Raw genomic sequence first — 27552 nt, 5'->3', positions numbered from 1 at the left:
TATCATTCAATATATTGTGAACATAGAGGGGATTTTTTTGGCTTACTGAAATGTGCAAGTAAGATTCAGTTGCTACATGCAAACACTGTTCGCCTTCCCTCCAAATGCAAAAAAAATATAACTATGCCTGTCCCTGCTAGGGAAGGGAATACCATGTTTGTGGAGGAAGGAATCATTAGTTGGTCTTTAGCCAACTGCTAATGAACTTAAGCAGAGTTAATTTCCTTCTGGATGTGGGGATTTAGTCAGAAATTAGCCTGAGCCTAGAGCATTGCTTGTAGAGATTGTTGCTGAGTTCCATGGGGAACCTCTGGAGACTGTGAGCTGGTGTGCAGGTGGCTCTTGCCCCAGGGAAGGAGAGGAGGGAGAGGAGAGAGGACAGAGGAAGGGAGAAAGAAAGGGAAGGAAGGACGGAGAAAGGAAAAGAAAGAAAGGAAATTCTAGTCTTTGAGTCTTCCACAATGCCTGTTTCCATCTTTTGACCCTCTACGGCAAGAAGTATACATAAAAGGTGTCCGCAGTCGGTGCCTCTCACATTGCACATCTGGTTGTGCTATTCACATTTCCCCCATGTTAAGCTTGAGGAATCTAATGGAGAACAAATTGCCTTCCTGGAAAAGGTGAAGTGCATTATGAGCGATGTCAGGACATGTGGCCCCTGTATGAAAATATAATCGAGATAAATGTCCTATTGGACCGCAGGGGAAGAATGCCTCCTCTTCTTCACATGCCATGGACATATGGACAACATCCAGGCCTAGCCGAGGGGGCATCCCTGATAAGTCTCATGAAATCACCATGTCCTCTGCGTTTCAGCACCGCCCAGGCACTGTGCCTTGCGGACCAGCCGAAGCCCATGAAGGAGTACAAGTACCCTGAGAAGTTGCCCGGAGAGCTATACGATGCAAACACTCAGTGCAAGTGGCAGTTTGGAGAGAAAGCCAAGCTCTGCATGCTGGATTTTAAAAAGGCAAGTGATTATTGGCAAATGCTCAGTGCAATATGATTCACAGAACCGTTTTATTCGGTGTAACGGACATTGATGTATTTTGCATTTATTGGGTGCCTACCAAATGTCAAATCCTGTATGTTAGAGCTGGGCTTATATAACAGGAAACACATGTTCTACTGGCAAAGAAGATGATGGTAGATACTGGTGTGGGTATCGGTTTTCATTGGAGAACTGACTTGGCCTGTTAGGTCAGCTCTTGTTTTCTGATTTATCATGTGGGAGCTCAGCAATGATCCCTAGTTGGTGTAAGTTGGCAAATTAATACTCTGCATTTTTTTTCAAATGCTGTTAAGAAAATGGTACCACCCTGCTTAGCACCCTGCTTTAGCTTCCTCAGATAGAAGCAGAATTTACTCTAGAGCCACAGCCTATCTAGAGCTTCTGATGACTAAATTTCCCAAATACAGCATTTCTGGAGAAGTTTCTCATAGAAGGTGTGATCTACGGCACTGAGCCCAGGGACAGGACTGGCGTGGCTCCCTAACATAAATTCTGTGTGTGACACAGAGATGTGCGCTTGTGCTGGGCAGGCTGGTTGGGATCTGGGAACTTGCCGTACCAGACCACAAGGAAAGCTACCCATAAATTAAATGAAAGTAACAATTTTTGAGATTTCTTTTATTCTAGTTTATAATGAAATCAAACGGGAAAATAGAAAAAATACGATCCTCTAGAAACCTCCAACATTTCATAATGTACTGGGAATATTCCCAATCTAAATCAAACATGATAATCTCTCTTCTTCTAAACTCAAGGAGAGCTTCCCCTAAGGTCCATTACAACCATGTGCCAGAACCAGATCCTTATCTCCTCAGCTGGGCAATGTCAGCTTGGAACAAGAGCAATAAATCAGTTGCCATCTGCATGTATTCCTAAGGTTGCCTTTTCGATGAGAAATCTCTAAGAATTTTCTGAGTGTTACTCTTTTGTTTGTTAAGAACAAGGAACATAACACTAATTCTTTTTTTTTCAAGAATGGGATTTTCTACAGTATACTTCTGGTTTCCACATTATTTTGCTCTCTGACCATGGACTGTATCATCCGTGGTACCCTGGCTCCATTTGGAAAATACAGGAAGTCAGAAGTTAAATGTGGTACATGTAGAGAGTATTATGCTAAGTGAAGTAAGTCAGAGAGAGACGAGTATCCCGTGATTTCACTCACGTGTGGAAATTAAGAAACAAAACACACAAAGGAAAAAAGAGACAAAGCAAGAAACAGAGTCAACTACAGAGAACAAACAGGGTTACTAGAGGGGAGGCAGGTGAGGGAATTGGGAGTGAAGGGTTGGGGATTTAGAGCACACTTACTGTGTCTAGTGCTGAATCATGTGTAGACTTGTTGAATCAATGTATTGTGCATCTGAAACTAATAGAACACTGCCTGTTAACTATTTTGCAATTAAAATTAAATTTTTTTTAAAAGTAAAACATGTAATGTTAGCTGTTGGTTTTACATACTTACCCTTTATCAAACTAAAGAAGTTCCCTTTATGGTCCTAGATTGTTCAAAGTATTTATCACAAAAGTTTATTGACTCTTGTGAAATGTTTTTTCTGCTTCTAAGGATGTAGTTATACTGTTTTTCTTTTTTGTTACATTAATGTGGGGGATTGTGTTGATAGATTTTAAATTTCATCTCCTGTTGGACACACTTTTTTATTTCTCTATTTCCTTTTGGATTAAACTTCTAACAATTCTATTTTCTGCCTTAATTTGCATCTTAGCTCTACTTTCTCATACTGACTTTTACTGGTTGTTCCGGAGATTATAGCTGCATCTTTAATTTACAATCAGTGTAGAATTAACATTGCACCACTCTACGTAAAATGCAAGATCCTTACAACAAGTGAATCCATGTGACCCTCACACTGTACTGTTACCATCATGTATTTCACCTTGTGCATGTTACAAGCCACATGACACAACGTTAAAATTTTTGTTTTAACATAGGAAGTTGCTTTTAAGTAAAATAACATCATTTTTTATATTCACCCACAGATTTACTACGTAGTACTTATGCTTTCTTACAGATCAGCTTCGAATTGCATCATTTGCTTTGGCCTGAAGATCTTTCTTTAGCCTTCCCAGTAGCCTGCACCTGCTAGGCACAAAGTAGGTCAGGTTTTCTTTATCTGAAAATGCCATTAAATCCACCCTCCATTTTAAAGAATCATTTTTCCTGAATATAGAATCCTAAACAGTTTTTTCTTTATTTTTTTTCCTGTAGACATTTAAAAATATAATTCCATTTTCCTCTGGACTCAGCTGTCTCTGATAAAAAGTTGATCATCAGCTGTATCTCCTGGTATTCCTAATCATTTGTTTAGACAATTCAGCAAACTCTACATTTGGGTGATTTTAAGTGTTTGTTCCAGATATACCATCTGGTTCTTTATAGTCTCTATTCTCCACTGAAATTTCCTGTATTTTCTCTCATTCTGTCCACTTTTTCCTTTATACCCTTAAGTGTATTTGTAACATAGTACAAGATCACCTAATGTTATATGAATTTGTATTATATTATTATAATAGGTGATCCCTTCACCCTTTGAGGCTTTCTCTGGTTCTTCCTTAGGGGTCCTCTTTTTCGGGTTTTCCCAGGGTGTAGACTTCGGGCTCTCCACGGAGGGCCCAGGATACCTACTGAGGTCTCTCCATTGCCTGTGGGCCAGAACTCCAGTGTCTCCCAACATCGCATGGCCTCTGTCATCCAGCAGCTCAGCTGCCAGCCCAGAGCTGCTGCCCTATGCTAGGCCACATGTAGTGTCATCTGGTGCATCAGCCATTCACCCCACAGATTAGGAAAAACCTGCAGGAAATCCTCAGGCAGGCATCTGGGGCCCCCTACTTAAGGCGGCTTCTTCCTTTCTGGCCCCAGATTCTGACAGCTTCCCAGCTACTTCTGCAGGCCCCAGCTTTGATCTCTGCATCCTCCCCTCAGGAAGACTGTTGGTGTCTGCCTGGGATCCACCTCTCTGAACAGTATCAGGAAAGTGCTCCCAGGCAGATTGATGGAGTGAAAGTGGCACTCACCTTATGAATCTCCCTTCTCTCAAGGGACACATACTATGCTGCCTATTGCAAAGTCTAAAATGACTGGCCCATATATTTTGTCCAGTTTTATGTGGTGTTTCTTTGGAAAAGTAAACCTGGTCCCAGTTACTTCATCATGGACAGTAGAAGAAATACCTTTTCAGGTTAAAAAGTAAAAAAGTACATCCCTTAAAATCAATTATGTCAGCTCATCTCCTGTGATGTAAAATTGTTCTTTTTTTTTTTTAATTGTTCTTCAACGTAAGTAAACTTTATGTGTTTTCTAAGTTAAATACCATTTGTGTGGCCAGAATCTCTAGGGTCCTGAATCTCAAATTTAGATACGGTGGGGCAGTTAGATTATTTTCCATGTGAATTAAAGCATCTCAGAACATTTTCAGTTATAAGATTTATTTTTTTCAACAAACGGCTACTGAAATTTTATGAAAATAGGTCTATTTTGTTAAGTTGAAGTATAAAGATCCAGAAGTTCACTAATGGGAAATTTAAATTAATAAATAACAAGCAGGGCACCTGGGTGGCTCAGTTAGTTTAGCATCTGCCTTCAGCTCAGGTCATGATCAGGGTCCTGGGATCCAACCTTGCATTGGACTCCTTCTCAGTGGGGAATCTGCTTCTCTGTCTCTCCCTTTACCACCCCCCCCCCTTGCTCATGCTCTCTCTCTCAAATAAATAGATAAAATCTTTGATAAATAAATAATAACAAGCAAATTACCTGGTGCCTAAACCAGCAGTTAGCACTGAAGGGCTCCTCTATTAACATCTGTTGAACATGGTGATAGATGGGCAAATGTGATTTTAGAAAGGGACTCTTTCTTTGCTGTTGAGTTTAAAAAGTTCTTTATAGATCTTGGATACTAACCCTTTGTCTGATGTGTCATTTGCAAATATTTTCTCCCATTCTGTAGGTTGTCTTTTAGTTTTGTTGACTGTTTCGTTTGCTGTGCAAAAGCTTCTTATCCTGATTAAGTCCTAATAGTTCATTTTTGCTTTTGTTTCCCTTGCCTTCATAGATGTATCTTGCAAGTTACTGTGGCCGAGTTCATAAAGGGTGTTGCCTGTGTTCTCCTCTAGGATTTTGATGTAATCTTATCTCACATTTAGATCTTTCGTCCATTTTGAGTTTATCTTTGTGTATGGTGAAAGAGAGTGGTCTAGTTTCATTCTTCTGCATGTGGATGTCCAATTTTCCCAGCAACATTTAGTGAAGAGACTTTCTTCCAATGGATAGTCTTTCCTCCTTTATCGAATATCCGTTGACCATAAAGTTCAGGGTCCACCTCTGGGTTCTCCATTCTGTTCCATTGATCTATGTGTCTGTTTTTATGCCAGTACCACACTGTCTTGATGACCACAGCTTTGTGGTACAACCTGAAATCTGGCATTGTGATGCCCCCGGCTCTGGTTTTCTTTTTCAATATTCCCCTGGGTATTCAGGATCTTTTCTGATTCCACACAAATCTTAAGATTATTTGTTCCAACTCTCTGAAGAAAGTCCATGGTATTTTGATAGAGATTGCATTAAATGTGTAAATTGCCCTGGGTAGCATTGACATTTTCACAATATTAATTCTTCCAATCCATGAGCATGGAATATTTTTCCATCTCTTCGTGTCTTAGAAACGACAAATACCCACCATTTGCTTCAACGTGGATGGAACTGGAGGGTATTATGCTGAGTGACGTAAGTCAATTGGAGAAAGACAAACATTATATAGTCTTATTCATTTAGGGCATATAAAAAATAGTGAAGGGAATAAAAGGGAAAGGAGAGAAAATGACTGAGAAATATCAGAGAGGGAGACAGAACATGAGAGACACCTAACAAGGAGTGGTGGAAGGGGGAGGTGGATGGGGGATTGGGGTGACTGGGTGACGGGCACTGAGGGGGGCACTTGATGGGAAGAACACTGGGTGTTATGCTATATGTTGGCAAATTGAACTCCAATAAAAAAAATACAAACAAAAAACAAACAAAAAAAGAAAGGGACTCTTTCAAGTCCATTTGCTGCTTAGTTTGAAAAATTAATAGCCATAGCAAATGCACATGCATCTGCCTCTTGGACAAATGTGTGTTTACATTCACGTGTATAAATTCACACACCTGTATGACCACAGCTTGGCTTCTTCTGTCCTCTGATGCCTCGTCAAGTGACCATTGGAACTACTGATAAAGCACCCCACTACTTGAAAAACAAATAATTGTGATAAATTACAAATCTCATTATAACCTGATTTGTAATGACATTTGCAGTTTGTATTTTTGGAGAGTCTAATACAGACAGTTTGAGGAAATGGATCCGGTGACGCTGCACTCACAGTAGAGAAATCCCACAATAAACTCCCAACACAGTCATGGGAAAATGTTGGCTTTATTTGAGGTGTTCGGTTGTAATGCTTAATTCAACCAAGTCAGTGCGACTGAAGTGGGTCTTCATGAACATAGCTCTTGAATTATAGGATAGACTCTCAGGTGAGCACCTTCATTAAAGATCAGATTCCTCACCTGCAAAGATGAAAGCGAGCATGGGCTGTCCGTGTGGGCTTCAGCTTTTTTATTCCTAACCATTAGTTATTGCAAACATTGCATCTTCATCCAGTGCCCTGTTCTGCTTCGTCAATATCATCAGCACTCGGTGGCCTGACCCTGCAGTCTGAGATACAGGCTGCCAGAATTACTTTGAAATTTGATCACCTTGGTGTCTTGGGTACTGATGTGAAATTGGGAGCTTTCCCCCACACCCAGCATGTCTTACATTCCAGGTCCTTGGCCCTAGACATATGATTTAATAGGGTCTTTGTTCCAAGAGGACCCTGAAATTTAATTAAGAATGTAATGACATACAATAATAATGCTTGATTTAATACAATCATTGCGCATTATTGTCTAGAAGTTAGCAGTTTAGTCAAAGTATGATAAGAAGGTGTAACTGGTTTTTAGTTGTTTGGTTGTTTCATGGCCATTTTATTATCTAATTCTTTGAGGTACTAGAATTTGTATTTGTTTTCCAGGGTAGAGTGTCATATTTTTATTAAATGTCAGTTATTTCTCTAGGGTACCAAAGTCTCAAATACTTTTCTATATGTTGAATAACACTAACACGGATTATATGATATTTCAAGGCTCCTTTAACTCTTTGTGATTGGTTTCTGCCTGGAGAGCTGAACTGGGGACGCAGCAGGTTCCGAGATGGGCTGAAGTACACAAGGGGCATAAGCCACTGGGGTTAGTGGGTCACATGCTTTCTGGGCAAGCTATCACCTGCATCCCATACTTGAGAGCTTTGTCCTTGGTGAAGTTAAAGACTGTCACCTTTAATAGTATCTTCCATTCGTAGTTCTTTATTCTGTAGAATGTTCCAGAAAACTATCTTGTAAGTCTATTAGGAAAATACTTTAGGGGTGCCTAGGTGGCACAGGTGGTCGGGTGTCCAACTCGGTTTCAGCACAGGTTTTGATCACACTGTGGTGGGATTGGGCTCCATGCCCAGTAGGGAGTCTGCTTGAGGATTCTCTCTTCCTGTCCCTCTGCCCCTTCCTGCTCATGCTCTCTTTCTCTCTGAAAAAAAAAAAAAAAAAAGAATCTTCAAAAAAGAAAATATTTTAAATAGTAGGGTCTAGATCTATTTTCAGACATAAGGTGGCCCCCTTATGTTGTCTTAGATGTCCTTATGATAACATTGCACTGACCGTTATTAATTTCCTTTTACACAAAAAAATGTTCCCACTCATTCTGTTCATGGTTTCCATGGGAACAAACTAACAGATGTTCAACTCACTCAGAAAATATTTATTAAAAGTCAGCTAGGTATCGAGCACTGTGCCAGAAATACAGAAAAATAATTTCATATTTTAAAACATTTATTTTGTATCATCTTGGATCATCTTTGAAACTGCCCCATGAATTGGTACCACTGGCTCCCCAGGGCCAGAGCCAGGAAGCCCTGCAGAGAGCTTCATATGGGCTGGAACCACCTCACTCCCTTCGAGTGGTGAAGGAAGTGTGTGCTGGCTTGGTGCCAGTCTGAGTTGGGCATGTTACCTACAGCCACTTCACGTAGCTCTCAGGACAAGCTGAGGAGTGGGTGTTGCCATCCTCAAGGATACAAGCGTGCTGGACTCTACCTGCCCCGGTCCGCCCTTCCCGTCCTCACCAGATACACCTTCTTTCTCCGAAGCCCAGTCTCTCAATTAGACCACTGAGTCCATTTCCCGGCTGGCCTGCCCACAAGAGCGGCTACCTCTTTCACTCCCACTCATTCATTTGTTCATCCATTCATCCATTCATGCCTGCATTTGCTTGTGTGTGCAATCCCAGGCTCCTGAATTAGGAGGTCTCTGTAAGCCAGCCAGCCAGCCAGCCAGCTGTGTGCAGTGGGCCACCACTCAAGGGCAGTCATGCCTACTCCAGACTCTGGTTCTGATCCGCCACCTTTCCACCCAGACCTTGAGCCTGGGTCCGTGAGCTCCAGTTTCAAGGAAGCTTTATTTATATCCTGGTATTCTCTCAAACTGTCACCCTGCAAGCAAGCCGAGCTTTCCAGTTGTCCCTTTGGAGAGTTACAGATACCCAGGCCCCTGCTTTTATGGATTCCTTGAGGTCTTCTTAGGACTCTGATCCCTCAATGCTGTTCTGGGCAAGAACAGAGGCCCCAGTGCAGCATGCCAATTAATATCTTGGGAGGCAAGGAAAGCACTAAACACCAGATGACATATTTGCCCCAGTCATGCTCAGTGGTCTTGGAGGACTTTGCAGGGAAATGAAATTTAACGTTACACTGATTGTACCCATAGGAGGTTATTCTGACACTTCAAAATAAACGCAGCTGATACCTAGATTAAACATTGAAGGTTTCCTTCTTACCATTCCAAGTTCCTCAAAGTTGAGTTATTAGTGAGAGAGGTACAGGTGGGAAATCTATTTATGTCCTCCATTTCCAAAAATGTAATAATTAAGCTTAGAAAAGAGATTTAATAATAGTTTTATGAAAGTGAAATTAATATTGGTTATTAGAAACAACCCCCTTCAAAAGATCACTCACACACGCCGTGCAGAGAAGCTCCGTAGGATCGATCACACCTTTTAACATCAAGAAATAGGGAGTGGAAGCATAAAGGCAGCAAAATGCCATCTTTGAAGCAAAACTATGTTCACGTTTGGCCGTGTTGCATTTTGTTTATGATACAGATCACCCAGTAGATACAGCCATTAAATATCTTGGGAAATAACACAGCCGCTTGTTCAAATATTCAGAATAGTTGTGCAGATAATTTAAGAAATGTTTTTCTCCCATGCAGTTGAAGCTACTACCACTGGCATTCCTGAAGTTTCCATCATTTTCTGAGTCCTACTGCTTGCCTTTCACTAAGACATTCCTTTGGGCTCAGAAGAGAATGAAAGGAAAACTAATTCCTTGCACTTGGAGAGACTTTCATAGTGTGTAACTCTCAGATCTTCTTTTGTTTTACCGCTAGGTCAGCCACGTGGGTCTTCCTTCCTCTGCACACACATTTTTTCATTTTTTTTCCTTCACATCTTCCTTCCTTTGCATGGAGTCTTTGTTCTTTCTCCTTGAACGCCGTCCCCCTGCCACCCAGTAAATACCTCCAGCTCAGGAGTTGGCTCAAAGATCTCATGTTCCCATGAGTCCTTTTTTGAGTGTCCATGCCAAGCCCATTCCTCCTTCCTCCTTCCTCCTTCCAACAGGCTCACACTGCACTGTGTTCTTCCCCTGTAGGGGCATCTCTTTCCATGTGCAGCATATGGTGACTTACAGCAAATTTACCCCATTAGACCATCCTCCAGAGGGTCAGTCTGGGTCATATTCTTTATGGAAATGGCCTCCTAGCAAGGCAACTGACATATTCTAGACCTTCATCAATGATTGAGGATGGTGGGTGAGTAGGTGGATGGATGAATGGATGGATGGATGGATCGATGGATGGACAAGCCAGAAAGTTTCATAATCATCTTTAATCTTGAAATGAGGATTCAGACTTAGAGACTTAGTGAATGGTGAGGCCAAACATAAATGATAAAATTTTAGGTTTTATCAGTTTTTTTATAATTATAATTTGTTTACAGTTTTTTGCAACCTCTAAGTTAAGAGTATTTTATTTTTTAATTTAGAAAAAATAATTTTCTTAAATTTATGGTAAATACATAGGAATAAATAAAGTTTCAGGGATGTAATTGAGACAAGTCTGGAACCTAATTCTCTGGTTCTTTCTTTCTACTGCTAAGTAGATAATGGCTCTTAATTTATAACAGTTACTTTTCCCTTGTATTTTTCAGTAATATTTTATTATAGATTTGTGGACCATCTGAAATACTAATGCTTCTTTCTACTGCTAAGTAGATAATGGCTCTTAATTTATAATAGTTACTTTCCCCTTGTATTTTTCAGTAATATTTTACTATAGATTTGTGGACCATCTGAAATACTAATGACCTTTTCTCCCCTGTAGGATATCTGTAAAGCCCTGTGGTGCCACCGGATTGGAAGGAAATGTGAGACTAAGTTTATGCCCGCAGCAGAAGGCACCATTTGTGGGCATGACATGGTAAGGAGCTAATCTTAGATCATGCGTCATGTTCAGATGTCAGAACCTTTCTACCCAACTCCTTGCCTCCTCCTGCGTCAGTATTTTGTCACCCTGTATTCCTCATTTTTTTGTGCAAATCTACCCCCAGTTCAGAATGATGCTTAATTTATTTTGATACTGTGAAGGGGGCTCCCTCCTCACTTTACTCCTCTCCCCATGATGTAATTGATGGGCTATCTGCAATTAGTAGACATAGATGCCAAGCAACAGGTGGTGACTACATCCATTTAATAAAGGGAAACTTTACACTCTTGGCCATATTTCAACCATGCATGGAACCCACTTTAGGTAGTATTATTAAAGCCACAGAGCAATCAATTTAAAGACCCTGGAGCAGACCATTCTGACCTACCATGTATCCTGGGAAAAAGAAGAGGTGTTTGTTAGGAAAAAAGAAATACATTAAGGAGAAATACATTATGAAAGAAATAAACAGCACATTTATTGCTCACTGGGAAGGAATGATCATTCCTTTGTCGAAATAAATTACCTTTACACCCAAAAGAATTATTTTGATTCCTTTGATTTAACCTGTGAGTGCATCGTTCTTTTTAAAATACAAGGCTATTGATAGATATTGGACCCAAACGGTCCCTGTACCCATTTCTGTGCTACTAGGTGTGTGACCTCTGTAGTGACACTAATAACCATGAAAGAGATACATGTCTAAATAGCATTGATCTGTTATGTGTAAATTCCAAAGTAAGTATATCACAGCCTGAGTCTACTTAAATGTGAGTACAGACAGCAAAGGTTAAATGTGTTGACAAACAGTGTTAATTTGTGCTGTGTGCACTTACGTGAGAAGAGCGTCTGCTTGTGCTCCACACGCCAATGGGCTTTATTTGCAGTCCCCCAGAGAAGGTGGGGTTGATTATTAAATCCTTCTAGAGATATAAATGACAGTAGTTACATAATTCATAACGCAAAAAATTTAATAAAAATGCCTTTAGATTCTTGGAAGAGGAAAGAGACAAGCCACATACTGATGCACCACAGCCTGGAGATGGCCATTGTCACAGGACACCAGGGAATTTGCTTGAGTTTGAAGCTGCCAATGATTGCCTCTTTCTGCATGTAATTGGCTAGAAATTATTCAGGTGATAGTTTGCAAAATTCTGCCTATTTCCTGAAAAATAGGCAGTCCTCTCGCTGTTGCCCCTGAGATACAGGTCACCTGGGCATGAGACACTTCTCAAGTCCCCTACTTCCTGTAGGACTGACTTCAGAGTTGTGGCGCATCCTCAGAATCACCTATATATTCTTTTATATTTTATTTACCCCGAAAGCATGGTTAAATTGAACTTCATTGGTATTTTAAATTATTTTCCATGTATTTCCAAATATGGGCCATTCCTTCATATAAAAAAGAATTAGTGCATGCTAAGGCAGAGTACATGCCTAAAAGTTACCCAGAATAATGTATTCTGCCCAAGGGCTGCATGGTGACCATGGTGGGACAGCATCAGAGGCTCCTGCCAAAGCTCCCTTTGCTGTTAGTTGTGTGTCTTCCTGTATTATTGGTTCTCCTGTGTCCCTGAGGTTAAGTGATTTAGAAGTGTGCATTGCCAGAAGTCAGTATGTCAACACTGCAGTATCCCAAAGCAGTTGGTGTGTTCTGGATGACTGGCAATATTTGTACTGCTTCTGTGAACTTTTCTTCTGGATGGAACCTATCTCCCTCCACCTTGTGCTGCCTTTGAGGCTTGTGCATGGTTATAAACAGAACTAAACTGCATTTCGTAGTGTCAGACTCCATCCTTAGTACATCACTGACCTTCAATCCTCACGACCACCCTGTGAGGGTAAGCCCGTTGTAGCCCCGCCTTGGGTGCACTCAAAAAACCCTTCCAGGGAAAGGACACTAGGTTTTTCTGTGCTTACACCATGGGAAATCCAGGACGAGGGGTTCAGATTACAGCCTTACACACATGAAAGCAGATTTTAGCTCTCTAACAATTACAGGTCACTAATGTAGAATTAAACCATTCTTGCATTATATTTACATTTGGTGCTAGGTACTTGGCCTGTGTCATTGCATTGCATTTTTGGAACAACTCATTCTGGTAGCTTGCACCATCCCTAAGTTTCTCAGGAGGACATGTGGGCTCAGAGCACTTGAGTAACTTGCCCCAGGCCACACAGCAGAACTAATACAGAGGCTCCTTTTCACCCTACTCCCTGAGCCCGCTATTGGACTTTATCAGGGTGCTTCCCGTGTGTGCTGGGTTTGGGTGTGACTTGAAGACTCTGGGGACAGTATCATAGCAGAAACAAGTACTCATCACACCATCTTGCTTGCTAAGGTAAAGCCTTTTCTCAAAAGCCACCCTGTCCATCAATAAAATATAAAATGGTGAGACACATGGGATGCAGTACTCGGAAACTTAACTGATGTTTCAGTGGAAATGTCTTATGTCTATTTAACAGTCTCTTCCCCTGACCTGCTCATGCTGGGATCCACAGGTGATTCATGTGGAATTATAGTCCAGGTCGCATGTGCATGCGAGTGAGTGTGTTTACGGGTCTGTGTCTGCCTGCACCCACGCGTCCCCCTCAACCTCCATGGGAGATATGATACATGCTTTCTCCTCAGATTTTCAGAAAGACTTTTTAAAATGGCATTTAAAAGGATAGTCATTTGAGGATACACTGACACAAACAACAGAAGTTGCATTGGTGAGGCTGCTAACTGCAGCACGAATTTTGACAGCCAAAGACCAGAAACCATGCAGATGTCCATGAAGAGGGCAAAACACCAAATACAGAATGAGAAAGCTGTCTACACGCTTCCAAGAGATAATCTCCAGACACACTGCTAAGTGGAGAAGCAGGATGAAAGAACATGTGTAGTGTACTATGACTTACCAAAGAAAAGGAAATAGTGATCTATAAAATTATTGTCTTACATTAAAAAATAAACAGAATAGGGGATCCCTGGGTGGCTCAGTGGTTTCGTGCCTGCCTTTGGCCCAGGGCGCGATCCTGGAGTCTTGGGATCAAGTCCCGCGTCGGGCTCCCGGCACGGAGCCTGCTTCTCTCTCTGCCTCTCTCTCTCTCTATGTCTATCATAAATAAATAAAAATAAATCTTTAAAAAAATAAACAGAATAAACCATAAATTTTGAAAAAAAAGGTAAATATTTTGAGTAATTTTAAAACAAAATTAAACCACATTTTCTTAAAGTAATCCTTAAATACCAAAGCAAAATCAATTTAACCAACTCTTGGCAAATCGAACTCCAATAAAAAAAAAATATACAAAAAAAAATTTAACCAACTCGTTGGCTTAATCATAGCCATAAAAGAAGAATTATTTCAAGTGATTTCAAAACCTGGAAATATTTTCTGAGTTTTCAACTTGTGAGGTCCTGCTTTCCCATTTTCTTTCTACTGTATTAGAAAGCTCTGACCAGATGATTCTTTAAATGGGACAAAACAGTCACAACAGACACAGTCCTTGTCCCTCTTTGTCCCAGGACCCTGCCCAAAGTCCCAAGGAACTGAACCCTGGTTTGCTAAGATCCAGCTGTCTCCTTGGACTCATCAGCCCACCAAGGAACAGAGCTCTGCTGTCACCTGCACACCCCTCATTGAGCCGAGGGTGTCAGGGGGACTCCAGGACTTGGTTCTATCACCTGGGGTTGTGGGCAGGATGTAACAAAAGAGAAACTTTTTTTTTTTTTTCTTCTTGGAAAGAATTGAGAAGATTCTTTCATCCTCAGAATCACTGGTGTTTAATTTTTCTTCCTTAAATTATATTAAATCAAACCATTTATAATGGCCATTTCTGTGTGACAACAATGGTCAAATACCCACAATGTGATGTGTTTTCACCCAACACCACAAATAATGATTGAAGTATTATTACCTTCCTCTTGTAAAGCCCTATCTTTTCTCCCAGAACAAATCTGGTGGCCCTAATCTTAGAGACAGACAAGAGGAGACCTCACCCCATCCCTCACCCTCACCCCATCCCTCAGCTACATCCCTCAGGCCAGGCTCTGTTCCTCCATGCAGGCCAGCAGCAAGGGACAAGCAACTGCCTTTTCTCCTCTCAACAGATGGCCCAAAGATGTTGAAGTCTACACCAAACCATGTATAGAAAGCCAGCACAACTGAACACAACATTAGATGTTGTGTACCCTTTACATGTGATGGCAGAGAAGAAAACACATGGCTTTTAGTGTGAACTAGCATTGACAAGCACTCCTCTTGAGAAAGGAGAGCTGATAGCATCTTCAGCCTGTTAGGGGCAGATGGAGCTCCTGTGTGGGCTGTTTTATCTCCTTGGAAAGCAGTGTGACCCCTGATGTGCATCCACTAACAACCTCCAGGCTCCAGGCTCCGAGCCCAGGTGCTTGGGAGTGAAGGCGCAGAGCACCAGCCAGAAATGACAAGGTGTTGAGTCACATGGAGCCTCCAGCTGGACTTTTCTACCCAAGACTCTGTCTGTTCTCAAAGAGCTATGAAAAGCACGTTGTTCCAGGGAGGCTGGAGTTCACTCACTGGAGAGCTCAACAATCAGACTGAAAGTCTGTACAACACTACTTAATTAAATGTGCTGAATTCCAGCAGCTCAGATGTTAGAAAATGATTCTTCTCTGTATCTTCCTCTGGGGGGATTTATAGAGCCAATCTAGGTTTGGAAAGAAGAAAAAAGCTACATTAACTGTACTGGTATGATGTGCTACACAGAAGTGGGCTTTTGATGTCTGCCTGTCCAACCCAACTCCCCACGGCTGAGTATCATGGCAGCCATGGACCTGCCTATCCACCTGTGAGTCATGGCAACCTTTTTTTTTTTTTATTTTTTTATTTTTTTATTTTATTTTTTTAACTTTCAGTGGTGCCGTGGAGGACAGTGTGTGAAGTACGGCGATGAAGGCCCCAAGCCCACCCATGGCCATTGGTCAGACTGGTCTTCCTGGTCCCCTTGCTCCAGAACCTGCGGAGGAGGGGTGTCTCACAGAGACCGCCTGTGCACAAATCCCAAGTAAGCATGTCTGCACTTCCTCCTCACAAGTGATTTCTACGCCGTGAACCTTCCCAGCAGACTGTGTACCTCAGCTCAGTGATATTCATCTGTACGTCACATGGTACTGGAGAATCAGGGAGTAGGTATAACCACAGGGATGGAGCTAGAGGACATTATGATGAATGAAGTAAGTCAGTCCAACAAAGAGAAATACCATATGATCTTACTCATATGTAGAATTTAAGAAATAACAAAAGGGGGAAAATAAGAGAAAAAGAGTGAGCAAGAAACAGACTCTTAACTCCAGAGAACATAGTGGTGGTCACCAGAGGGGAGGAAGCCAAGGGAAATAAGTGGGAAGCCAAGGGAAATAAGTGATGAGGATGAAGGAGGGCACCTGTCTTGATGAGCACCCAGTGTTATGGAAGTGTTGAATCACTACATTGTACACCTGAAACTAATATGACATTATATGTTAACTATACTGGAATTTTTTTTTAAAAGGATCACTATGTAGGGAAGTCATTCTATGAAGTATTTCTCAAACAATGACATCTCCTTGGTATAGTTTAAGATGCTTAAAACTACTGGACCGAGCAGCAACATTCAGGAAATGGATTTTAACCACATTTATGTGAAATACCAAGTGTCTGCCTAAAATAAGCAAATAAATCAGAAAAGCATAGAGAACACAAATGAGTAAGAATCAGTGAGAACCATTTTTTGATGTGAAATAAAGCAAAATGCTTGGCTTTTCATCAACTATCTTAACCTTTGCAACATGTGGTTTAGTTGTGGCCTTCTGTGAGAAAACACAGTCAGAAGGAATCCCCAGTGCAGTGGGGTGGGGGTGTTTCCAGATCCTCCTTTTATACCTCAGTTTGTTTAAAACATGAGTAATATCACAGCTCCTTAGCCCTGTCTCTAATGTGTGACACCCATTAAGTCCCTTGCGTCAAGAGGATGTCCTTTCCCTGTGTGTCCACATGGATTCCAGGGTGGTAAGCAGGGGTTCTTTGCACCAACCAGTGGAAGGTAACAGGTTCTACTCTTCTGATCTGGTGTCCTGGCCTTACTGCAGGGAAGCTGGTAGTAAGAAAGAAGCTGCCATCTAGAAAGCAAGGCAAAATATTTGAGTATCAATCTCAGCTCTGCCTTCCATCAACTATGCAGTCCTGGGAGAGCCACCCTGGCTTAGGGGTCCCACCTCTGAGGAGCAAAGAGAACCGCAATGTCCCCCTGCCTTCTGGAGGGGTGCTGGGAGGTGGCAGTGAACAGATGCAGGCAAACCCACTTCCACATGGAAACTTGCCCTACTGACATTGTAAATAATACCTCCCATATCGTTAATAGGTAAGAAGGTGTCAGTGTCCCTTGGAAGTGCACTTTTCTTCCTTGGTCACTGTGTGCAATTTAACAGGATCTGCTCATCTCTCCAAAAAGCCTAATTTCCAGGGAGGGAAGAGTAGCTATTAAATGCAAGGTTTCTTTTTCTTTTTCTTTATTTAAATTCAATTTGCCAACATACAAGATAACTAGTGCTCATCACATCACGTGCCCTCCTTAAATGCTCGTCACCCAGTTACCCCAAAATACAAGGTTTCTAACTGCAAAATATATGTTCCAGACCATCGCATGGAGGGAAGTTTTGTGAGGGCTCAACTCGTACTCTGAGGCTTTGCAACAATCAGAAATGTCCCCACAATAGTGTTGACTTCCGCGCGGCTCAGTGTGCCGAGTACAATGGCAAACGGTTCCGAGGTTGGCACTACAAGTGGAAGCCATACACCCAAGTGGAAGGTAAATCTTAAATCCTTCTTTCTAGTGACAGCCTCGTGCTTTGTTATCTTTTCGCTTTAAAGAATTACACGATCTTAAGTGTGGTATTTGGGTAAATCATATCGCTGTGTGAGGTCACAGGCTCTTCTGTCTGCCCCATGGCCACTGGCTTCTTGTCTAAACTTGACCAGCTGTATGGTCAGAAATTAACAGGCAAATGGAGAGTGTGTGCATAATACAGTAAGAGCTTCAAAGAAGTGATAAAATGTTCAAAACAGATGATTTATTGATAATGGATCAATGTTTTCCCAGTTACAAATCACAGAAGTTGATGGTGATATTGCTATAAGGATATCACCCATTGAACACTTAAAATGGCCAAAGAATGGGAGGAAAAGTTTAGAATCTTTTTGAAAATCAGATAATCTTCAAGTATACTATTTTCAAAAGTCTTGATCTAAACCAAGAAGTTTATCTGTAGTTTATGTCAGAATGTGCTCTCCAGGTTGAGAGGAAGATGTATTATTCTTAAGATTAAAATAACTTGGATTTAGTGGCTCAATGGGCATAATTTAAGGAGAAATTCAAAGAACAGCTAGTCATCTCACTCTTTGAAACTGGGAATACTGTCCAAGCAACACTTAAGAAATACATAAATCTCACCTGACATTACCCTTCCCCAGCCCAATGGACGTAATGTTTTCATGGTAAGAGCTTTATGAAATCAGTACATTCTCAAAGGAAAATTTTAAGGAGTTTCACACAAAGCATTTTTAGTTGTGTTTTTAATTGCTAAACCCAGTAAAATTTGAGTCAGTGAGAAATAAGTAGGCAGGAGAAAAAGGAGAAAGGACTTTAAAATAAGGTCAAAATATGGGAGTTACTCCTGACTTCACAATCTCAGGAAATAAATACATTAATGTTGGAAACACATACTCAACTTGATTCTTAGGGTTATCCATTTAGATCTCATATTGTACTATAAACAAAAATATTTGTAGATGAGATGTGAGCCCATAAAAATTCCTAAGGCAGAGGATATTTTCATCATTAACTCTTCCCTTCTTTACTAAGAAGGAAGGGAAATAAGTTTCTATGAAAGTCCATATAAATTATGTAGCTCATAAAATCTTTGAAATAGATTATCAAGAGAGGAAGCCAACTTGGTCTGCCATGCTTAAGTGTACAATGATGTCTATATTCTCCATGTATCAGTGTTTTTTGACAATCTTATTTATAGGAAATTTATCCTCTGGAGATTTTATCTAAAAGTTACTCCTTTTATAGTTCCAAAAATATATATTTCATCAAATGCATTAGCTATTACGAAATTTGGTGATTATTTGAATTCTTTTTTTACATTTTATTTGTGAGAATTTTGTATATTGCTACCAAATGGTAACGACCTTTTGCATTTCTACAAGAGAGTAGTCAATCATACTAGTTAAGATAGTTGAACAGTCATGCTGTAGTTCAAGTCAACAAATATTTATTGAATGCCTACTATGTGCCAACCAGTGGGTAAAGAACAAGGACAGGAAAGGACACAGCAAAGTAAAAACTAATAGTGACGCCTTATAGGAATGAAAAAGGGGAAGGAACCCTGAGCCTCGTGAGACAACCGTAGAAAAATGTCTTTGCAATGAATATTGTGTGGGAGTTATTTTATGGGCAAAAAAAAATTAATTAAAAAAAACTTTAAGTAGTCTATCTGAAATTTAGAGCGGAAATGATCAGAGCTTAAGTATCTTTCTTATTTGTGTTTGTGTGTGTATTTCTTTTTAAGATCAGCACTTATGCAAACTCTACTGTATCGCAGAAGGATTTGATTTCTTCTTTTCTTTGTCAAATAAAGTCAAAGATGGGACTCCATGCTCGGAGGATAGCCGTAATGTTTGTATAGATGGGATATGTGAGGTAATAATGATCGTTCATTTGTTCCACACACGTCTCCAGACAGTCTGCTTTGTGCCAGGCGTCGTCTAAGGGGCCAAAGACACCAGACATTTAAATCCTGCCCTCTCCCTCCTTCTCACAGCCAGCTGGGGTGGGGAGGGGAAGCCAGAACCCCCCCCCCCCCGAGGCCCCTGGGGGTTCCTTGCAGTAGAGGTGCGAGCAGAGGCTGGGGAGCAGGAGACATCTCACTCCTTCCTGGATGCAGATCTGGGAGCTTCTGAGCTAGATCTGGAAGCCCGAGTAGCAGAGGGGTTTGGGGGAGCAGGCTGGGAACAGGGGCCTGCGAGGAGGTGTGAGCTGGTAGGACCTGACTCCTGCATCAGAGTGCCCGAGGCAAGTGAGTGAGAGAGCCAGAAGGGGCGCTCAGAGGGTTTTTGTCCTCACTTGTGGAGGGATCAGGGCCTGGGAAGGGGAAAGAGCAGATTGGCCAGGTCAGCCTGCAGTAGCGCGAGCTGCAGCACCCATGATAGATGAATGGGGGTCAGCTTTGAGCACAGAGACCACTTTGCATGGTGCAGGGGTCTCCTGGGTGGAGGGACTTGGAAGACAGATGTGGCGGCTGGGTGGCCCCAGAGCGCTGGGCCTGCCACCGCACACGGAGCTGAGCCGGGGAAGGAAGTCTGTTCTAGGCAGAAAGTGAAAGCCTCACCAGGCCGCAGATGCTGCACGTGAATGATGGCTTTTCACTCAAAGTTACTCAGTGTGCTTACTACCCACGCGTGCAAGGGCCTGGGTCTTCATTCTAGCTTCCTCTTAGCCGGATGACAGGGGTAGAGTTGGGTCATCCCTGAGACACGCAGTGCCATCCTTTACACTAGTAGGTGAAGATCGACTGCGTTCCTCTTTTCAGCTTTAAAATGCTCGAATCTCTGTCCATTTTATCGATTTACTAGTTGGACTTGTTAAATATTTCATTATTTTCAGGTATTCTTAATGACACAGTGTCACAGTCCCTTATGTGTAGTTCTGAAATCCCAAAAAAGCTATCAGACAGGTTTATTGGGCAGCACAATATAAGCTGCCCTGAATTTGTCCACCTGCCAAAACCTGCCCTGGACTGGTAGGAGACCATTTGTCACTTTTATTTAATTCGTTTAGAGTGATGATGTTCGCATTTTGCCATAGAAACCTCACTTATGTGTTTTATTATGGGAGCTGCCCTGGGCCCTGCTGGGACTCTCACATTATGTGCATAATATGGTAATTACCTTCCTAACATCCCAAAAGACAGAGTTCTGAAATGCATCCGGCCCTCAGGATCCCAAGCAAGGGATTGAGGGCTATGGTTACTTCCTTTCTGAATGGATTTTTTACTGGTGTGTGCTAAACGATTTGTTAGGAAGTGTAACACTAGTGGGCACCGTAGACATTATGAAGAGCTCCTTAAATTCTGAGACAGTAAACAAAGATGCCCGTTACATAATTCACGGCTGGGAATAATTCCCACAGGCATGTGTTATTTCTCTGCCTTGCACGCAGCATGGTCCAGTGGACTCTCCTGAGGACACATGGCTTGTCATTTCTAGGACAAAGAGCTTTGTGTCGGTCCGAAATGCGCTGCTGTCTCCAGCCTGACAATCTGATAGATTTCCTTTAGGGCTCCAGATACCGAGGTGGCGTAGCAGTGCTGAGGAGAACGGGTGTCAGGGCTTCCTACTTCGGATCTGAGAGTCGAGTTACAGCCTCGCTGTGCACATATATGGTATCCAATAAATATTTGTGAACTAGCCTGTGTTGATGAGATGCTCTGCTGTAGAGGGGAGGTTTCTCACTGGAGGTTTGTGACTTCGCCCTTGTCGTCTTTTCTTTCACGAATGACATGTGACCCCGGTCCCCCAGAGAGTTGGATGTGACAATGTCCTGGGATCTGATGCTGTTGAAGACTCCTGTGGTGTGTGCAGGGGCAATAACTCAGACTGCACGACGCACAAGGGGCTCTACGCCAAGCACCACGGCGCCAACCGTGAGTATGCGGAGCTGCCTGCAGGTGTTGCATGGAGAGGATGGATGGAAAGTAGAACTTTCTGGCAGGAAGCCTTGAGGTGCAGTGGAAACTGTATCCTAAAGGGTCCTGAAAAGACCTACACAATCTCCTTCCCCGCTTTGCTTGCCAAGCCTTTCCTTTTGATGGGAAGTGGTTGCTAGGTTCTTAGATTCAATTCAACCAATTCAAATGGTTCTTAGAAACGGTGAAAATTACAATAGCTGTGCTCCAATTAGAAAAAAAGAAAAGAAAAGAAAAGAAGTCACTTAAAGACCTAATGGAACTCACCACCAAACCAGAGCTTCTCCTCGGTCCCGGTCCCGAGGTGGATTCTCAGGTTTTAGCTGCAGGGAACCCCAGGTGCGCGGGGATTTTGCTGCAGCATTATTGAATGAGATACTGCATTCTCCTAGCTCGTTTCCTTTAATGCAGAGTATTATCAGATGGTCACCATTCCTTCTGGAGCCCGGAGTATTCGCATCCACGAAATGAACGTGTCTACCTCCTACATCTGCGTGCGCAATGCCCTCAAAAAATACTACCTGAACGGGCACTGGACGGTGGACTGGCCTGGCCGGTACAAGTTTTCAGGCACCACGTTTGACTACAGACGGTCCTCCCACGAGCCGGAGAGCTTAACCTCTTCTGGGCCAACCAACGAGACCCTGGTCGTGGAGGTAGACTCCAGCCTTCTAATCTTTGGGCTGGGATGTGGGGTCTTCTGGCATCCTTGCAGGTTGAGGGCTATTGGCATAATTTGAAAGGTGCAAAATAATTATAATTTGGTGACGTCTCAGAAACAAGAGTAATGGATACATTGAATGGGATGGTGGCCTCGTGCCTAATCAAATTTATATCGATGCATATCGTGAAGCTCCTATTTTGGGTTCTTTATGGGTCGATTTTTACAAAAGTCTGCCCCTGTCCTGTAAGCTCTGTGGCTGTGAGAAGCTGGCACTGTTGGGGGCTCTGCCTTTGTCGGTGTGTTGGCTGGGATCAGCCTTCCATGGAATCCTATGGAATGGGAGCAAGACGAGCACCCAGAAGCAAAGTCCCCTCTGTGACGTCCATGGGCCCCAGTGTGCGGGGAAGGGGTTGCACAACCACCTCCTAACCCATGCTCTTCTGTTCTCTACCCATGACCCCAGAGGCTCACAACCTGCAGTCAGGCTCTTCCTACCATGTAATTTGTCCCCATGGGACTGGGCAGATGAGGTGGCAGGCACTGGATATGCTGACTCCTTACCGTTTTGTATTTCTGTGCACCGTTCAAGTACTTGGTTCAAAAGTTACCCCATCAGCCCACAACGGGTCTGCAGATGTGAGCCACCCAGACCTTCCCCTCCACCCCACTCTCGGGTATCTTTCTGGGAGATGCTTTCCAGAGGGTCTCCCCTCCTGATCCCAAGCTATTCTCTTCACCTTGTTATAAATGCATTCACCTTGAATTCCTGCCCTTATTATTTCTCTCCCACAATCTCAAGCTTTAGCTTGAATAATCCCATGGGAGAAGAGACAGGCCAAGTGAGAATATGAGCATGGCTTGATGGGAACTGTTCTGGTTGGAAGAAGAGTTGCAAAGGCTCAGGATGTCAGGCAGGAGAGCATCTTGTGGCCTCACCATGCAGCCACCTGTCTGGGCTCACTCCTATCTCTGGAACATCTTCATCAATGAACACTTGAGCTGTGTTTTTGGGGAGGGGAATATGGTGCCAGGTGATCAGGGAAGGGCTGGTGTCTTTACCCACTGGCCCATCACATCCAGACCAATGAAGGCTCTAAGACTCAGAGGTGGGATTTCTATCAATGGACTAATTGTGAGGTTTCCAGAATAAAAAGCCTTCTTGCTGAGATTAGTGGATCCTCTGCCTTCATGAGTGAAAAGGGAGCTGGTCCATATGATTGGGTTTCATATTAGGAGGTAAAGAGTCCAAATGCAAGGTGCTAAGCTGCAGCTCATGGACAGGTGCAACCTGACAGATCTTTACTGAGAAGATGTTTTTCTCCTGGAGCCACAGGGTGCATGCCAGTTGGCAAAAGACTTCTGCATCCAGTCACACCAGCAAGTCCTCTGACTTGGCTTTGATGGTGGCATGGGTGATATCCACTCACAAGTCCTGGGTTGCTTGGAACTCATAGGAAGCGGGACAGTACTTTATAGGCATCGCTTTCTGAGTCACTCAGATGGACAGGATTTGTGGGGGATCCCAAGGAGACACTGGGGGGAAATAACCAAATACTTGAGTTAGGTCACAAAGGTGTTCGAAGGCTTGCATGGAGGAATATAATACATGTAAGGGGAAAGTGTCAAATATCTACATTTTTCTAGATGTGTTTGATTCTCATTGACAGCTCACTTCTGTTTAGGAAATCCATATAAATTTTGGAGGAGGGACAGTATTTATCATTGTAGATGCTATTGTTGTTTAAGTATTATTTAAAAACTAGCTTATATTTATCAGTTCCATTTTAACTTGTTCTATTCCCCACCCCCACCCCCGCCTTTTTTTAAATTTTATTTTACAGCTTCTGTTTCAGGGAAGGAACCCGGGTGTTGCCTGGGAATACTCAGTGCCTCGGCTGCGGGGTGAGAAGAAGCCCAGTGCCCAGCCTCGCTACACGTGGGCCATCATTCGCTCCGAGTGCTCCGTGTCCTGTGGAGGGGGTAGGTGACTTCTCACGCATCCCTCAGTGGTGGGCACCAAAGGTCTTGGGTACATTCGGGCCATGGGCACACTGCACTCCTGGGTCCTCATCACATCCTGGCAGGTAGCCCATCTCCAGAGGGAGGGCAGGAAGCAGTGGCTCTGTATGTCACTCAGAGGCCTGGCTTACCTTCTCTGATCCATCTACGTCAGCATGTGGCTCTGAGGAAGTCATGTACTGAATTGGTTTCTACTTTCCACCTAAGGGAAGATTTGATAAAGAGTACTTTTGTTATTTGAGATTATTGAAATGAAAGGCACTCAAATTATTATATGTATCATGTTGGTGATGAGAAATAGAAGCTTACGTTGAAAATATTGTGATCCAGACTGAGGTTTTTGTCCAATGGTCTTGCCCAAAAGATTTACTATGAAATCGTATATTGAAATTTACCCAGAAAACTAGGAGTTTTATGCAAATTGCTGTGGAAATGACTAGAAACAGCATGTCAGAGAGAAGAATTACACATGACAGTCAATGGCTTGGTCATCTTAATACTGTAAGAATTTGACCATAAGAATACCTAAATTGATAGAGTTAGTTCACTACAGGAACATTCTCAGCCAGAGCCAGATACACTATCTGACAATGGGGGGCAAGTAAAGTTTTCAAATTTAGAAACACAATACTCAGTTCGATTTGATATTTAGAAAACAGGTAAGTTTTTATATGGACATATAGATTTCAGCTTTGTGAATTCCAGTTTTTTATAATTAAGAAATAAATTTAGACAGTTATATATTTAAGTAAAAAAGGATACACAAAATGGAGACTTGCATGAAGAATTTAGAAGAAAACGTAAAAATAAATTCATATATTCTTAATAGTTGTTCTAATAAAAGACATAAAAGAAATAGAGAAAAACAAAGATTAACAAAAAAACATAGTGTGGACAGTTAACACTAACGTGCTTGACATACACTAACTCTTTCCATTATTAACTAAGAAGAAAATATTGAAATCTTATTTAAATTCTGACATGAAGAGCTTTCTGAGGAAAAATATTATTCCCTTCTACACACAAGGAGAGCAAGCAAATGGCTCTAATTACAAAATAGAGAAGAGTACATGTGGCCCCCTCGCTGGGGATGGGGCCAGACGAGATGCCATGTGCCACCATTCAGGGAGCGAAGGAACAGAACCATGTTCATAGGCATCCTCTGTGCATGATGTGGGAAAATTAATTTCTAATCATACTTGCTTCTCTTCCCTTTGTCTTCTGATCTTACAACCACCCCTCATGCCTTCACAGATTATATTAAATATAGTTTATTTTATCCATCCCTATTTAGGGATATCTAATAGAGTCTGATTAAAACAACTAAATCACAAAGCTTTATATTTGTGTAAGGACATTGTGATCTTCAGAACTCTTTTTTGTGCATTTCTATTTGGTAGAAAAAATATAAGGAATTGCATGGGAACGTCCACAGAGGATGGCGGTTCCATACCTCTGTTTCTTTATGACAGCTTCCCACATGTTTCCTGTTTGTGTGTCAGGCATTCTGAGCAATGCTTGGTTTTCTCAGCTGTTACCAAGTTACTTGTCTTAGGTTCCTGAAGAGACTGAATGTGTGATTAGTGTACTTGCAAATCACCTAATTATCCCTAAGGAATAATTCTCAGGTTGAGGTTTCTAGAGGAAATCAACCTCAAACGTATTCTATAATCATTTGCTAGAAGAATTGCTTTATAGAGTCAGTGAATGTGCTTGGGTGGAAAACTGATGAGAAATTAGGGTTCGTCGTAGATGGAGCAGAGGATACCTGTCCTTCACCACCTTGTGTAGGATGTGGTTCCTCTGAGAGTCTTCCTGGTAGAAACCCAACCTGCCTGGGTCCTGAGACTCAGCATGTACTCCAAGTACCCCTCACTGGCCACATGGGAACCCTCAGACAGGGTAAAACTGGACCCTCTCCTGTTTCCATAAAATGATAAAGCATGCCTTCAGTCTCCTGTTCTTTCAATGCCCCAGGATTAATTCTCAAGAGAAGCAAGAGGACAGTGACAAAAACGCTGTCGCCATTTATTGAGCACCTACTGTGTGTTGTCACCTACATGGTCTTATGGAAACCTGCAGTGTGAGGCAGCTCTGGGCTGCAGGAGGGCACCAGCCACAAAATCTTTGCAACAGCCTTTCAAGTCCTTGAAGCTTGAAGATGTTCTGAGAATCAGTGCCTGGAAGCAATCATTATTAGTGTATCAAAGGTCTTGGTATTATCTCCCCTCATTCTGTAGAAACCATAGACTCAGAAGTTTCAGGAATTGTCCCAGACAACCCATCGTGGATTTAAATAGGTCTTACTGATCCCATATCCCTCCCACCATGGCCAAAGTCCCAACCATACATGTTCTCATAGGCTGGTGTCTGTTCTAATCCTTTAACAAAGCTTTTTCTATCCAGGAAGCACAGTGTGATTTCACTCTGGTCTTCCCTTCATAATGGAGCATGTGCTGACTGATGGGAACTATGGTCCCTTGAACATAAGCCTGAAAGCCAGTGAGTAGGAGGCCCCTCATGGACCAGACAGCCCTTCATTTCCTGATGACTTGGAGGTCAAGGCTTTGTCCTGTTCAGTCCTGGCAAGTGATCCATGTTCAGTGGACTTGTCAGACCTCCCTCAACAGTCTGAAAGCACATGGTTATTCGTCAAGGATTAATGCCAGTGATTTATTCTGAGGTAGGGGCCTTTAGCTCCCCAAACTTGATCATAAATTGTTGTCTTGATGAAACAAGTGACCAGAATTCACTTTTTGGACCTTTCTGAACTTTGGTATTGTCGGATTTGGTGATATCTGATGACACATATCTTCCGCAGATAAATCCTTAGTTACTTTGAGTTTATACAATGTTTCATTAATTCTATGCTACTGGGGCCTCTCACTTCTCAAAGGTAGGCCAGGTTATTTAAATTCTGCATTATCTGAAAATAGCACATCTAACTGTCTGGATGATTAACAGTGGAGGCAGACAATTCAAAATGAATCTGTTCTCATGCTTTCAGTTTTGTGAGAAAATAACTGAATTCACCAGTGAATCTGATAGAAAGAGCACTCGATCCCCATCTTCCTTTGTTGGGGGCTTTGGTCACCGCATCTCCCAACATTCAAAACCTGGGAATGCCCAACCAGGGCAGAGGGGAGGTATGGGCACCATTTTCATCTTATCTGCACGTGTTGTGTTTTCAAGACCTTTATTTAGTTGCACAGACCTCCCGACATCCTGGATTGCGAACCTTTTAAACCACACTTTTCTTAGTTATCTCCATCTGAACTTAATGTCTATAAGGGGATCTTTTAAGTGACCCAGTTAGGGAATTCATGAGCTGGGAAGGACACTTGGAAACTCCTCCACCTCTTGTTTCACTCAAGAAACAGTACGTGGCATCAGCGGAGGAAACAATGCTTTTTTTGTTTTGTTTTTAAAAGAGGTCCCATTTCCTTTTCTATTCTAACGGGGTCATTTCTCTCTGGA

General features: G+C 42.3%; 1 protein-coding gene across 1 annotated transcript in view; it reads left to right on the top strand.

Annotated features, from left to right (window-relative positions):
* The window catches only part of ADAMTS16 (ADAM metallopeptidase with thrombospondin type 1 motif 16), a 148689-nt gene that overhangs the window by 61191 nt on the left and 59946 nt on the right, over positions 1-27552 (top strand). The window contains exons 10-17 of the mRNA XM_077879512.1: positions 817-970; positions 10538-10633; positions 15522-15670; positions 17280-17452; positions 19218-19348; positions 21227-21350; positions 21804-22048; positions 23898-24036. Coding sequence (XP_077735638.1) covers positions 817-970; positions 10538-10633; positions 15522-15670; positions 17280-17452; positions 19218-19348; positions 21227-21350; positions 21804-22048; positions 23898-24036 — 1211 coding nt within the window. The remainder of the gene's footprint in view (positions 1-816; positions 971-10537; positions 10634-15521; positions 15671-17279; positions 17453-19217; positions 19349-21226; positions 21351-21803; positions 22049-23897; positions 24037-27552) is intronic.

This window comes from Canis aureus, chromosome 31, assembly GCF_053574225.1.
Source record: "Canis aureus isolate CA01 chromosome 31, VMU_Caureus_v.1.0, whole genome shotgun sequence".
Taxonomy (NCBI): domain Eukaryota; kingdom Metazoa; phylum Chordata; class Mammalia; order Carnivora; family Canidae; genus Canis; species Canis aureus.
The sequence above is the reverse complement of the archived record's forward strand: the minus strand, read 5'-3'. Positions and strand labels throughout refer to the sequence as shown.